General features: G+C 38.8%; 1 protein-coding gene across 6 annotated transcripts in view; it reads right to left on the bottom strand.

Moving 5' to 3' along the window:
- Positions 1–1,830: 1,830 nt before the first annotated feature.
- Positions 1,831–12,827, bottom strand: part of robo3 (roundabout, axon guidance receptor, homolog 3) — a gene marked incomplete at its 5' end in the record, with an annotated part of 146,644 nt that continues 135,647 nt past the window's right edge. For 4 of the 6 annotated variants that reach the window (XM_084103857.1, XM_084103856.1, XM_084103860.1 and 1 more), the window contains 12 exons: positions 1,831–2,602; positions 4,479–4,621; positions 6,503–6,676; positions 6,768–6,872; positions 7,043–7,227; positions 7,952–8,173; positions 9,967–10,111; positions 10,550–10,825; positions 10,947–11,086; positions 11,186–11,225; positions 11,633–11,860; positions 12,102–12,279. In XM_084103857.1, coding sequence (XP_083959983.1) covers positions 2,591–2,602; positions 4,479–4,621; positions 6,503–6,676; positions 6,768–6,872; positions 7,043–7,227; positions 7,952–8,173; positions 9,967–10,111; positions 10,550–10,825; positions 10,947–11,086; positions 11,186–11,225; positions 11,633–11,860; positions 12,102–12,279 — 1,848 coding nt within the window. In that variant the 3' untranslated portion in view covers positions 1,831–2,590. The remainder of the gene's footprint in view (positions 2,603–4,478; positions 4,622–6,502; positions 6,677–6,767; positions 6,873–7,042; positions 7,228–7,951; positions 8,174–9,966; positions 10,112–10,549; positions 10,826–10,946; positions 11,087–11,185; positions 11,226–11,632; positions 11,861–12,101; positions 12,280–12,827) is intronic. The other 2 variants (XM_084103858.1, XM_084103861.1) reach the window with 1 other exon arrangement.

A 12,827-nucleotide genomic window follows, 5' to 3' on the forward strand; every position in this document is an offset into this window, starting at 1 on the left:
TGTACTTGAACCTTACTTAAGTATACTTAATAAAATGAACTTGAAGAAGGCTATAGGCTACTTATTTTTCATAAAGGGACTTCTGTGTGCATATGTGATATAACTTAAAGGAGAAGTTCACTTTTAAAATGAAAATTCTGTCATCATATAATCACCCTCATGTTGTTTCAAACCTGTATGAATTTCTTTCTTCTGCTGAACAGAAAGGAAGATATTTAGAAGAATATCAGTAACCAGGCAGTTTTTGGGTCCCATTGACTTCCATAGTAGGAAAAAAATATACTATGGAAGTCAATGGGACCCAAAAACTGTCTGGTTACTGATATTCTTCTAAATATCTTCCTTTCTGTTCAGCAGAAGAAAGAAATTCATACAGGTTTGAAACAACATGAGGATGATTATATGACAGAATTTTCATTTTAAAAGTGAACTTCTCCTTTAAACACACATTATGCATTTTGTGAGCACATGTCTGCATGGAACAGCCTATAGGCTGTTACTATATGTTTGTTGTTTAATACTGTATTATTATAGGTTGCACTTCATTAAAAGGTGACGTAGTTACATTGTACTTACTCAAATAAGAGTAACTACATGTACTAAAGAGTTATGGTTAGGGTTTGTTTAAGGGTTAGTTACTTGTAATTATGTATTACATGTTGTTGTTTATTTATATTCACCTTTTTACTCATGGTCTACAAATGCACACTGCCTTCCTTTTCATCTTACTTATTTGCCGTTTTTCTTTCTGATTTTCTCACCTCAGGCTAGTCAGGTGGGAGTGACTCACATTCTTTGTTTCATTCTTTACCCTCTACTTGTTTTATCTAACTCACTGTCTCTTTCTCCACACTTTTCTTCATTCCTCTTCCCCCTGTCTCCTCAGCATCCAGTGTTGCCCGGGAAGAGGTAATTTCACGTCCCTCAGTGGCTGTTCAACCAGGTGGAAGAAGCTGCTATGTGCCTGTCGTAACCTTAGGAACCAAAGATTTTAACGGTCTCAGCTGTTAACGTTCACGGACCAGCTTTGTCTTTGTTGCTGTAAACTTTCGGCTTAAAGGCACACTGTGTAAGATTTTTGGACCGAAATTTCCAAAAACCACTAGAACAATGTTATATATTTTATTGATTTGTGTAGGCTACTTACATTATCCCAAATGTTTCTAATAATGTTTAAATCCAGAGAAATAAGCAGTTTTAACCAGGACACGTACCGTGTCTGTGCGTCGCCTTTCATCATACCCGCATTACCCTCAATTTCTGGATTTATTTTGTAGAAACCATGGAAACACCAAAGACGCTGTAATATATTATGTTATTAGACAGGTGAGCAACTGTTTGGATACATTTATCGACAGAAAACGAATCATTGTTATACAGCTCAACACAGTTAGTCTTTTTGTTTAAATCTCGTTTTCTTGAATTTCCGCGAGTATCATGCCTAATATCGATCTAACTCACTGCAGTGTGCAACAAGTGTCACATATAGTAGCCGCCGAGCGAACGCACAGAGTAGCATTCTAACAACTTTCAACACACTCAAAAGGATCTAATATGATAAAACAGCGCTGCGTTACCCCACATACACGACCAGAAGAAGCGGAAGCGGTCTGCGGCATAATGAAAGTTCCGTCGTATTCTCCACCGGCTGTAGAGGTGAAGACAACAACTCCCATGATTCCACGAAATCAAGGCGTCATCAAGCTACGCCTTTGTTTTTGAATAAACGACCTCTAGTGGCGAAAAATTACATAGTGTGCCTTTAATTTCTAAATAAAATTATTTTCAACGTAACTTTCAAAAACATCGATTTCAAGACAAACACATAGCTTAGAATGTATTTTATTTTATTTATACAAAACAACAAAGACTACCAAAAAGTTAGTCAAAGGAACATAATTTTGGTTTTTGAATGAAATACATTTCCTCACGATCTCCAAAACACTCCTTAAAAAAGACAAATACAATCGTTCACAACAGTCGTCAAATGACACTCTCTTGGCTTTGAAAAGAAAGGGGGAAAGGGACCACATTCTCTTGTGACCGCAACAATGGGGATTCACAGACGGAGACGAGACGGACAGACAGAAGCGTCCTCGGCCTGGTTAAGGTCATCAAACTTGCTGTCTAGCTCGCTGGTCAAACAACACGTATTGTGCTTTCTATTTTTTTTTTGTTGTTGTTCTCCAACACAACGAGAGTGCAATATTATAATGCTTTGAAATGCTGCTGTATACATTTCTACATGGTTGGCACATTCAGACATTAACTTATCTATAATATCGGAGCTTTTAACATGATTTAATTTCTTCTTTCATGTATAAATACAATATACTCTTTTTTCCAGGCATCTGGACCCCATGTAAAAAGCTTCAACGGATGATTATTTACAGTGACAGCGTGATGAAAAATGCCCCTGTGAAGGTCATAAATAACAATAATAACAATAATTAATAACATAATCAAAAGTCCCAGATTCACGTTCTGAAATCTGTACACTCATCCACTTTTCTTCGGTTCTTCTCTTCGGTTTCCGAACGAAAAACGGAGGGATGCCCAAGTCAAACTTCATGTGTCTCACAGCCTTCCCTTATCTCATCTCCTGAAAGAGTAGACAAAAAGAAAGTCTGAGTGACAAAACAAAAGATAAACAAGCTTTTAAAATGACAGAATAACGTTTGATGCATATACAGTCATTTGAAAATCTTAAAAAACAGTTGAGACCAGTTTGAACCAGATTCTAAGCTGGTTTTAGATGAACAGTGCTGGTTATTATAGCAACTTCACCATTGTAAGATGCTAAAACCTTAATGAAAGTGGCTAAAATATAGACAAGTGGTAACCAATGGTTTTAACTGGTCATTTAAATTGGTCAACCAGCTTAGCTGGTCTGTTCAGCAAATAATTGTGGCCTCTCAGGACAAAAGAAAGTATTTTTGGTTTGGTATGTCTATAGATGACTTAATGCAGCAGGGATTGTCCATCATGGGACGTGGCAAGATCTGAGGACACAGAATAAAGGCAGACCCCTTCTCCGTCAAGCATCTATTCACGCTCTCTGTCCGACTGGAAAGATAACGCTAACCACCGTGACTGGACGGGGTAACCCGAAACTCCCTCCCCAGGGAACGTATAGCCCTCTTTTATGTGGCCTGTCCTTTATGTTCCAGAGGGGGTAACCTGAGAAGAGGGCGCACATCTGAGGAGACTCTTTAGTCCATATGGATTATGTGGATGTATTTTTATGTGGATTACTCATATGGAGTGTGTAACCCAGTGCCCATCACAGAGCTATTCATGTCTATAGGGAAACAATGTAAAAAGACAAAAAGTGTTATGGCCACTTTGGCCCATGCAACTAGTTCTTCCTAATTTGATTTCTCAAATAAATGGTGAGAAACGTATCGTGGTAAAATATTGTGGTATATGAGTATATGAGTAAAGTATTGTGGTATTTCTGGACACACTATTTTTTGGACATTACTCAGTTACATGACGTGCAGCCAGTGCAACTATTATTATTAATTACAAGCAATATTTTCACCAAATAATGCAGAATTATCATGTGGACTGTTCACAGGTTATTTTTTACAGGTATATTTGCTATTTTACAGCTTTGAACGGGTTTCATCCAGTTAGATTTTAGAGCTGGAACTCTTTAGTGAATAAAAAGCATTTAGTAAGAAAGAATATGACAAATTTTTCTAAGAGTCTCTTCTTTTTGTATTTGAGAACTGTAAAACTTGATTTTAAGAGTGATCGTGCAAGTGTTTGATATGAGAAGAAAAAAGCACTTTACAGACGGATCAGCCAGTTGCAGTATCTCTTCTGTCATCTGTTCCCTGAGCAGTGGGGAATGTACTTCAGAGGAAGTGTCTGATTGCTGGCTAAAAGTACTGTGTCTCCTCTGCTCTACACAACACTCAGCCAGATGGACTCAGCCAGTCTAGACTCATCCACACTTAGTCAATTCTGTCTCACCAATGAATGAGTGTTAAGAAAAGATAAACTAATGCACATGTTTGGTGAGCCTGTGTTTGACTAAGCTCAGCTAATGTTTAAGATTTGGGATTAGGGTTAGGATTTGGGAGGACAAGGATTACATCTTGAGAGCATATACTATAAAACACAATCAGTATTACTGTACATATCTAAACATTCTTAAATGAGATGGATTTACTTCAGCAAAACTGTGTAACAACTGTTTTAAGCATAAAAAAGAAATGTTTATGTGTTAAGACAAATACTAAATGAACTCAATAAATAAATTTAAATATATTATCTGAAACAAGTCTTAATATATAGTCTTAACATATACAATTTTCATAAATCATAAGTGTTTTTTATTAATGAAGTACAGTAAATTGTAAATATTAATATTGTTTTAAGGATTATTCAACATTTTTACTAGATAAAAGACAAAAATATTGATCAAGTAAAAGATTTTCTGTAGTGTGAGAAATGTTAATAGGTCTTACATCATTTCTCTTCCTGCCCGTTCCGTGCCCTCGTGATCCTGTTGACCCCCGTGATGATGAACTTCCTGTTGTGGAGCAATTGCTGGACATCTGACCGCGAGACAGGAAGTTGGGCTTGTTGTAAGGAATTAAATCATCCTCTGCTGAGAGGCACATAAACAAAACCATGTTAGGGGTATAAAACTTCCATGGTTACAGTTAGTGTTACTACATTAAATCCATGGTGAATGTTGCTGATTTGCAATGTTTCTCCTGGGTTCCAAGCCAGCGCTGTTTGATCTAATAGAGTGGTTAATAACAGAGAAATGTGAATGCTTCTCACTAGATCTCGCAGCGATGTTATTACTTCTGTGGCGAATTTAAATGTGTTCTTTACTGGATCTCTTAGCGCTCGCTGTGTAGGAACAGTGTCGCTTGATCAAGATCGGCTCGTGCTGCACTGACATTGGTACAAACTGATAAATGGTCCATGAAGCACAAAATAATGAGTAGCAGTTTCGTTCCGCTTTCATTACGTTTGCCATTTGATGTTGGGTAACGTTGCGGTGGTCGCACCACGGCAACTGCTAACAACATTTTGGAACGGTTCAATACGAATACGTGTATCGTTACACCCCTATATACACTCACCTAAAGGATTATTAGGAACACCTGTTCAATTTCTCATTAATGCAATTATCTAATCAACCAATCACATGGCAGTTGCTTCAATGCATTTAGGGGTGTGGTCCTGGTCAAGACAATCTCCTGAACTCCAAACTGAATGTCAGAATGGGAAAGAAAGGTGATTTAAGCAATTTTGAGCGTGGCATGGTTGTTGGTGCCAGACGGGCCGGTCTGAGTATTTCACAATCTGCTCAGTTACTGGGATTTTCACGCACAACCATTTCTAGGGTTTGCAAAGAATGGTGTGAAAAGGGAAAAACATCCAGTATGCGGCAGTCCTGTGGGCGAAAATGCCTTGTTGATGCTAGAGGTCAGAGGAGAATGGGCCGACTGATTCAAGCTGATAGAAGAGCAACTTTGACTGAAATAACCACTCGTTACAACCGAGGTATGCAGCAAAGCATTTGTGAAGCCACAACACGCACAACCTTGAGGTGGATGGGCTACAACAGCAGAAGACCCCACCGGGTACCACTCATCTCCACTACAAATAGGAAAAAGAGGCTACAATTTGCACGAGATCACCAAAATTGGACAGTTGAAGACTGGAAAAATGTTGCCTGGTCTGATGAGTCTCGTTTTCTGTTGAGACATTCAGATGGTAGAGTCAGAATTTGGCGTAAACAGAATGAGAACATGGATCCATCATGCCTTGTTACCACTGTGCAGGCTGGTGGTGGTGGTGGTGTAAGGGTGTGGGGGATGTTTTCTTGGCACACTTTAGGCCCCTTAGTGCCAATTGGGCATCGTTTAAATGCCACGGCCTACCTGAGCATTGTTTCTGACCATGTCCATCCCTTTATGACCACCATGTACTCATCCTCTGATGGCTACTTCCAGCAGGATAATGCACCATGTCACAAAGCTCGAATCATTTCAAATTGGTTTCTTGAACATGACAATGAGTTCACTGTACTAAAATGGCCCCCACAGTCACCAGATCTCAACCCAATAGAGCATCTTTGGGATGTGGTGGAACGGGAGCTTCGTGCCCTGGATGTGCATCCCACAAATCTCCATCAACTGCAAGATGCTATCCTATCAATATGGGCCAACATTTCTAAAGAATGCTTTCAGCACCTTGTTGAATCAATGCCACGTAGAATTAAGGCAGTTCTGAAGCCGAAAGGGGGTCAAACACAGTATTAGTATGGTGTTCCTAATAATCCTTTAGGTGAGTGTATATATATATATATATATATATATATATATATATATATATATATATACATACACATAAGTGTGTGTGTGTGTGTGTGTGTGTGTGTATGTGTGTGTGTATGTGTGTGTGTATACAGTATGTGTATGTGTATAAAAAAATGAATAACAGCATTTAAGACTGTCAGGTGTTCTCTAACCATCTATCCGTCTATGAGAAGAGTTTTTCCGATTGGGTGTGCTCTGTTCTCTCCTCTCCATGGAGGAATGGGAGCTGCCCACTCTCTCGAGGGACGTCTGCCCACATTCGAATCCCCCTAGTTGAGCACAGTGGATCTCATCCTCAGGGGGAGGTTCTGGTGGAGGGGGTAGATCTGCAGAGATGTGACCAGCATGTTAACTATGCTGGAGCAGGATAAATGATTAACTAACTTCACTCTGGAAAAGGCCTGGTCAGTAACTCACCACCTTGCAGTATATCTCTTCGGTATTGACCGCTCTTGGATGTTTTCTTCTTCACCTTGGACTTCTGCCCAGGAGGCGTGTGGTCTGCAGAGGGCCTCGCTCGACCTGCAAGGGGGGATGTGACATGACAATGATGCAACTATAACAAATGTAGCTTTAGGTAGAAAATCTACCCAAGGAGATCTGTAAAGTGTGTGTAATTTTATATTGCTGGGAGCATGGAAGTGTTATTTTATTTCTGTTAAAACTTGTTTATATGGAAAACTGAAACACACCTGGCGTGGTGTTGTTGATGTTCTCTACGCTTTGGGCAGCTCCTTGGCTCAGGTCCCGTTTATGTACTGAGCGGTGTGGCACAGTGTTGTCAGGACACTCCTGATTGGCCGACAGGTTTGGGTTGGACTGGGTTAGAGGAGGGCTTGGTGCTCGCGGCACAGGCACTGGTCCGCACGGCAACCGACTGTCAGTTAGAACAAAGTTTGACAAGATGAAATACGATCAGAAAATTAGAAAATGACATCATATCTGACTAAAATGTACCCCACTCAATGTATCTCTGTTTTAACTCAAAACTGCATTTTCAGGGCCAACGAGGCACATGGAGAGTATTATAGGCACTCATATTAAATGAAAACATAGTTGGCCAAGATCAGCACTTTGTAAAAGTAAATAATCTTTCTAAACTTGGCAGAACTGCAGTCTAGAAGGAAGCTTAATGAGATTCTCAATATTTGCTCTGTGCCGTGATAATCTACAAATACGGACCCTGCAGAGGAATAAATTATTCTTAAAACATATTCTCTCCTGCAGGAACAAACAACAGCACTGTAAAAATTCACCTAAGAGAGAGAAAACAAATAAACTATTCTATTAATGCAGACAACTAAAATGCCGGAGAGCAGTTTCCTAAAGGATTGCTGATATTAACTGTCATAAAGTGAACATTGCCTCTAGAATAAAACAAACGTCATTTACGCATCATCTTGTCAAATTTATATTTTGAAATACACTAAATAAAGTTTTAGAAAAGCAAATCGTGTTGACCTCAAACTCTTCAAACTTAGAACTCAAACTCTCCATTAACTTTTTATGGTATTTATGTGCAAAATAAAAGTGGAATAAACTGAAATGCTGACCTTTTGAAAATTTGAAAAATCATTTGAAAGTTTATGTGGGTGTCTCACCGTGCTATCTGTGTCTGTTCGAGCTGGTGTAAGCGTGGTATATCGTGGCAGTGGCCATCGTCTCTGGGAGACGGAGTTAAGGTGGCGGTGGATTGGTGGCTGTAGGACGTGGTCGGGGAAGGAGCCTCTCCTCTAAGGGGAGGAGCAGGACCGTCCTCCATCGTGCCGTCCATGAGGTAGGTCCTCTCTGGGAGAGGAGGACACCACTCTTCCTCATCGGATCTGTGTGAGGAGAAAAGCCTCGATATTATTTTGAGGTCCATAAATAAAGTACAGCCCTGAAATATGACTAAAAAGCCAACTATACTATAATACTATAATAATAGAAATATTGAAAACTCATGTTTGCAAGGACAATGTTTTAAAATATTCTAAAATAAGTAATAAGAAATCCTAATTTACTCCCACTAGCCATCGAATAACAGCAACTCATGTTTTGCTGGGCTATGATGTAAATGAACTTGGTAAAGACTCAAACTTGAGTTGATGTCAGAGCACATGATCTACCCAACACATCATCGAACTATTACATCAACTTTTCTTATCACTCACTTGCCCTTCTCACTTGGAGTGGGAGAATAAGTGATTTTTTTCTGCTTTATAACTAAATTCCCTCATTTTTATCAGACAGTTAAGTAACTCCAGTGCCTCTGTGCTAAATCAATCATGGCACACTCATTATGATTGCCTGCTGCAGTAATCATCGGGTCAATGCAACCGGTGGCATATCGATTCCTGCTGCCGTTCTGTCAAATGAGACTGCCTGGCCTCCAGATAACAATATGCGTGATCTTTCAGCTCTCATGGGACCAATCCATGCAAGAGCAATGGAAAATAAGTTTAATGCAGTGGCATTTTGAGTGACACTGACTCAATGTTTTGCCTCGGGCACTTTGAGGGCAAAACGCTGAGCTGAATGACACCTACACACTTTTTGGCGTGGCTGCTTGAATTTTTTGTTGAGTTCTTGAGCCTCGCTGAGCTGAAGGGGGAATTATTAAGATTATAGTCATAATTCAGTAACAGAGCCGATGTTCTCGCCTTTGGGCTGGTACGAAGGTTAACCTTGTGATCCAATAGTTCATCACACATTTGAGGGTTAGTTATGAAAATTCAGTCTGGCTGCAAGTGTTGCATTGCGCTCTTGTGCCCTGATTAACGTGTAATGCTCGAAGGAAGAAACTTGAGAAGGGTTGTACCTGTCACTGGCTAATGCGGCTAATGTGGTTACTGCAGGAGGCAATGTCAAGGTTATCGGATTCGCAGATCTCACTGGGCTGGTTAACCGCTGCGGCTAATGTGACTCGCCCTCGTTAGTGCCCCTCACGGGCATCCATTGGGTTCAAGTGGCGGCAGAAAGCAATAAGAGCGTCTTTACCCGTCAGCGCCTGCGGCCGGGGCACACTGCGGCTACTGCTGACCGCGAGCTTTACTAACAAGGAACTAATGTGATACAGACTAGGAAAAGAAAACATAATTCAGTCAGGCCATCATGAGGAAACAGGCCAGACTCAAGGGTAGCATATCGCTAACTTTGTTAGCCTCCATATACAGCCTTGTCAACCGCAATCAAACTGATCCGGCCCTGCGAATTTTGAGACTGTTCCTGGAACAATCAGCAAAACTTTGTCCAGAAAGCTAAATGAGCCCATGTCTCAGCTAGCCAACATGCTGCAAATTGGTAAAAGATGTCGACACATAGACATGGAAATGAAGTTAAAAAAATAAAATGAATTGCTGAAAGCGTGTGTAAGAACTTGGGGTGAGACTTGAGACTTGTTTTGTCCGCCAAAGTCCTGATGGAACACTCTCTGGGCAGCTATTTTCTACCAGTTTAGCTCCTACCTAAATGAATAAAGACTGTAAGTTTTTGTCAAGATTGTTTAAATAACATGTAAAATCACCAATAGTATAATGTCAAAATAACACGATTGCTTTTATAATGCTAAAAACTGTGTTTTTCAGGCAGGTCCAGCTGTCACAGAACTGAAATGAATCTGAAGCCTTCCAGTTACCCCATGTCCTGGATTAGTTCGTTATCGTCTTCCTCCTCACACTCGTCCAGATCTCCAGAGAGGGGTGGAGGTGGCAATGCATCCATCCAGTTGAGAGATGGTGTTTTTACTGGCTTCCCCATCAACTTCTGCTTTGGTTGTTTTACTGTAGAAAAACAAGTGATTTGTGAAGAACATAAAAAGCACTCAATTCAGACTTAATTTAGCAGTGTTGTTATTGTTAACTAACACTAAAATTATTTAAAAATTGTTGAACTGAACTGAAATAAAATAAAATGTAAATATTAGATGAAAAACTTAGAAAAGGTCCTTGCCAAGGAAACTTAGTTGAGGTACTAAAATTACTAGAACTAAAACTGAAGATAAATTAAAGCTAAACAGAAATATATATATAAAAAAATAATAAAAATGACAAAAGCACATAAAATTACTAAAACCAAAATGAAAATGAAAACTGAAATTTTACAGATAAAAGCCAATTCTCAATATAAATAAATTCTATAATAATATATCAATAATAATAAAACTCTTATTCAGCCAAGCAAAGCATTCATACTAGCACTGAAGGGAACAGATGAGATACCGTTATCAGTCTTGGAGCGGTCTGGCTGGGCATACTGAGCATTGGAGGTTCCAGGCTGTGCCATCCAATGGCTGCCATCTTGTTCAGGGCTGCAGGGCGCCTGGTTGGTGAAAGGCATGATGGGAGTGCTGGCGTAGGGCGTGGTGTGTTGAGAGTACGGAGCGGAGAAACTGCGCAGGTCCTCGCTGGTGGGGTCAATGGTGCTGTAGATGGGGCCTTCGTTGGAGTCTGCACTGTACTTCTCATTTTGGTTGAGGTAATTAGAGATTCCCGCCTCTGAGGAAACGATGGTAAATTAATTAGGGTTTAATTAATAAGACTCTGTGCTGTGGAAACTTAGTGTTAAATTAATTTAACAGTACAGTCGGTGGTGTTGTTCTATAACAGCGAGTCTTACCATTATAATATCTCTCCGGGGTGTCATGTTTAGACGTACAGCAGTTCACAGAGTCTTTCCCGTTGTGAACAAGATTAGTAGTTGGCCAAGAATCAGCCAGCCACGGGTAATTTCCCATGTTAGTACCCAGCATACCAGGCCTGCATAACCAGACATAAAAAAAAAAATCATGTATAGAATCTAAAATGTCTCTGTATTTACACTGAATTGATGCTTAAGAGGCTAAAAGTGCCATTTACCTTCCGTTAAGTCCAGAACTTTCTCCATGTGGAAAACCAACTGTAAAAAATATAACAGAATTCAACCACAGGCATAAATTAAGACATTAAGACTGAATGTCAGTGTTGTGATTGTTAACTAAAACTAAGGTACGTTAATTGAAATAAAGCTAAAATGAAATAAAATATAAATATTCGATAGAAAAACGTAAAATAAAATTAAAAATGTTGCCTTGAAAACTTACTGTTACTAACTTACTACTAAAACTGAAATAAAAATACATTTAAGGTAAATAGAAATTAAAAACAAAAACTAAAAAAATTAGCAAAAACACAAAATTACTTCTTAAATTAAATATAAAAGGCTAATATTCTAAATATGAATAACTACTATAATAGTATATAAATAGTACTAAAATAACTCTGCTAAATGTTTCTTTAGGTGTGATATGTGCACGCTGCGCATACCTGCAGGTGTGTATGCAAATGATGCCGTGTAATGGCTGAGCTCTTTCCTCTTCTTCCGTCTGCAATAGATCCACACGCTGAATCCCATAAGGATTACCCAGCATGCTCCGCCAATGCCTGCGATGAAGGCAGGCTGCTTCACTACATCTGTGATCTGCTCAGCTAGACTTACATTCTCGTCAGATTCGCTGCCTCCACCTGTGACTGTGGGCTGCTCTGCGGGCAATTCTGAAAAGGAGGGGAAGAGAGAAAGAGAGCAAAGACAGATCAAAGTGTTACTCAGTCAGAATGTCTTAATAGGACTCAGCTTATTTGAAAGAATTAAGCAATTTATTCTCAGAACGGGGGCTTTAAAAAGCAATCAAAGAGAATTTACAAAAAAAAAAAATTGTACTTCTACTCCACAAGCATTTCACAATTTAATTCTTTCAGTTTAATAGTCAGGGCTGTGTTTTCAGTGAACACTCACTGATAAGCACAGATACGGGCTGGCTGTGAGCGCCCACTCCTGCGCTGGTGACTGCCGCCACCTCCACCTGGTACAACACGCCGGGTAGAAGCCCTTTTAATAAAGTGGACAGCACGTTCCCGTCCACCGTCTGATTGATGTGGTAACGTGTCTGAGAGTCGTTACCCAAACACCAAACCTGAAACGAGATGAGACTAAGAAACTTAAAAATACTTAAGTGTCTTAACACAGGTAGGACTCACATCTGCAATCATATTTCACCCCGAAAACAATAAAATAAATACATATATATATATATATATATATATATATATATATATATATATATATATATATATATATAATGCATTTTATTTTGCATAAAGAAAATTAAGCTTACATTTTGCACCATTCATAATTTATGTATCGTGACATTTTTAATGACAATAAAAAATAAAAAAAATAAAAAAAAATATATATAATTTTCAATACTGTAATATATATATATATATATATATATATATATATATGTTATTTCATCGTTTTTTATGACTTTTTTTTAATATATCATGATATTTTGTTGCACTGGCTTTAATTTATGCTGATTATTTAATTTAAATAATATTCTTTTTCAAAATAATATATTATATAATAACGTTAACACATCATACAGAATTTTTGCCTTCACAATGAATAAACAAATTACTTTTTGCAAATTCCCTGGATTGGACATTGCCATCTAAATCT

Source organism: Abramis brama, assembly GCF_963993115.1.
Source record: "Abramis brama genome assembly, chromosome: 25".
Classification (NCBI taxonomy): domain Eukaryota; kingdom Metazoa; phylum Chordata; class Actinopteri; order Cypriniformes; family Leuciscidae; genus Abramis; species Abramis brama.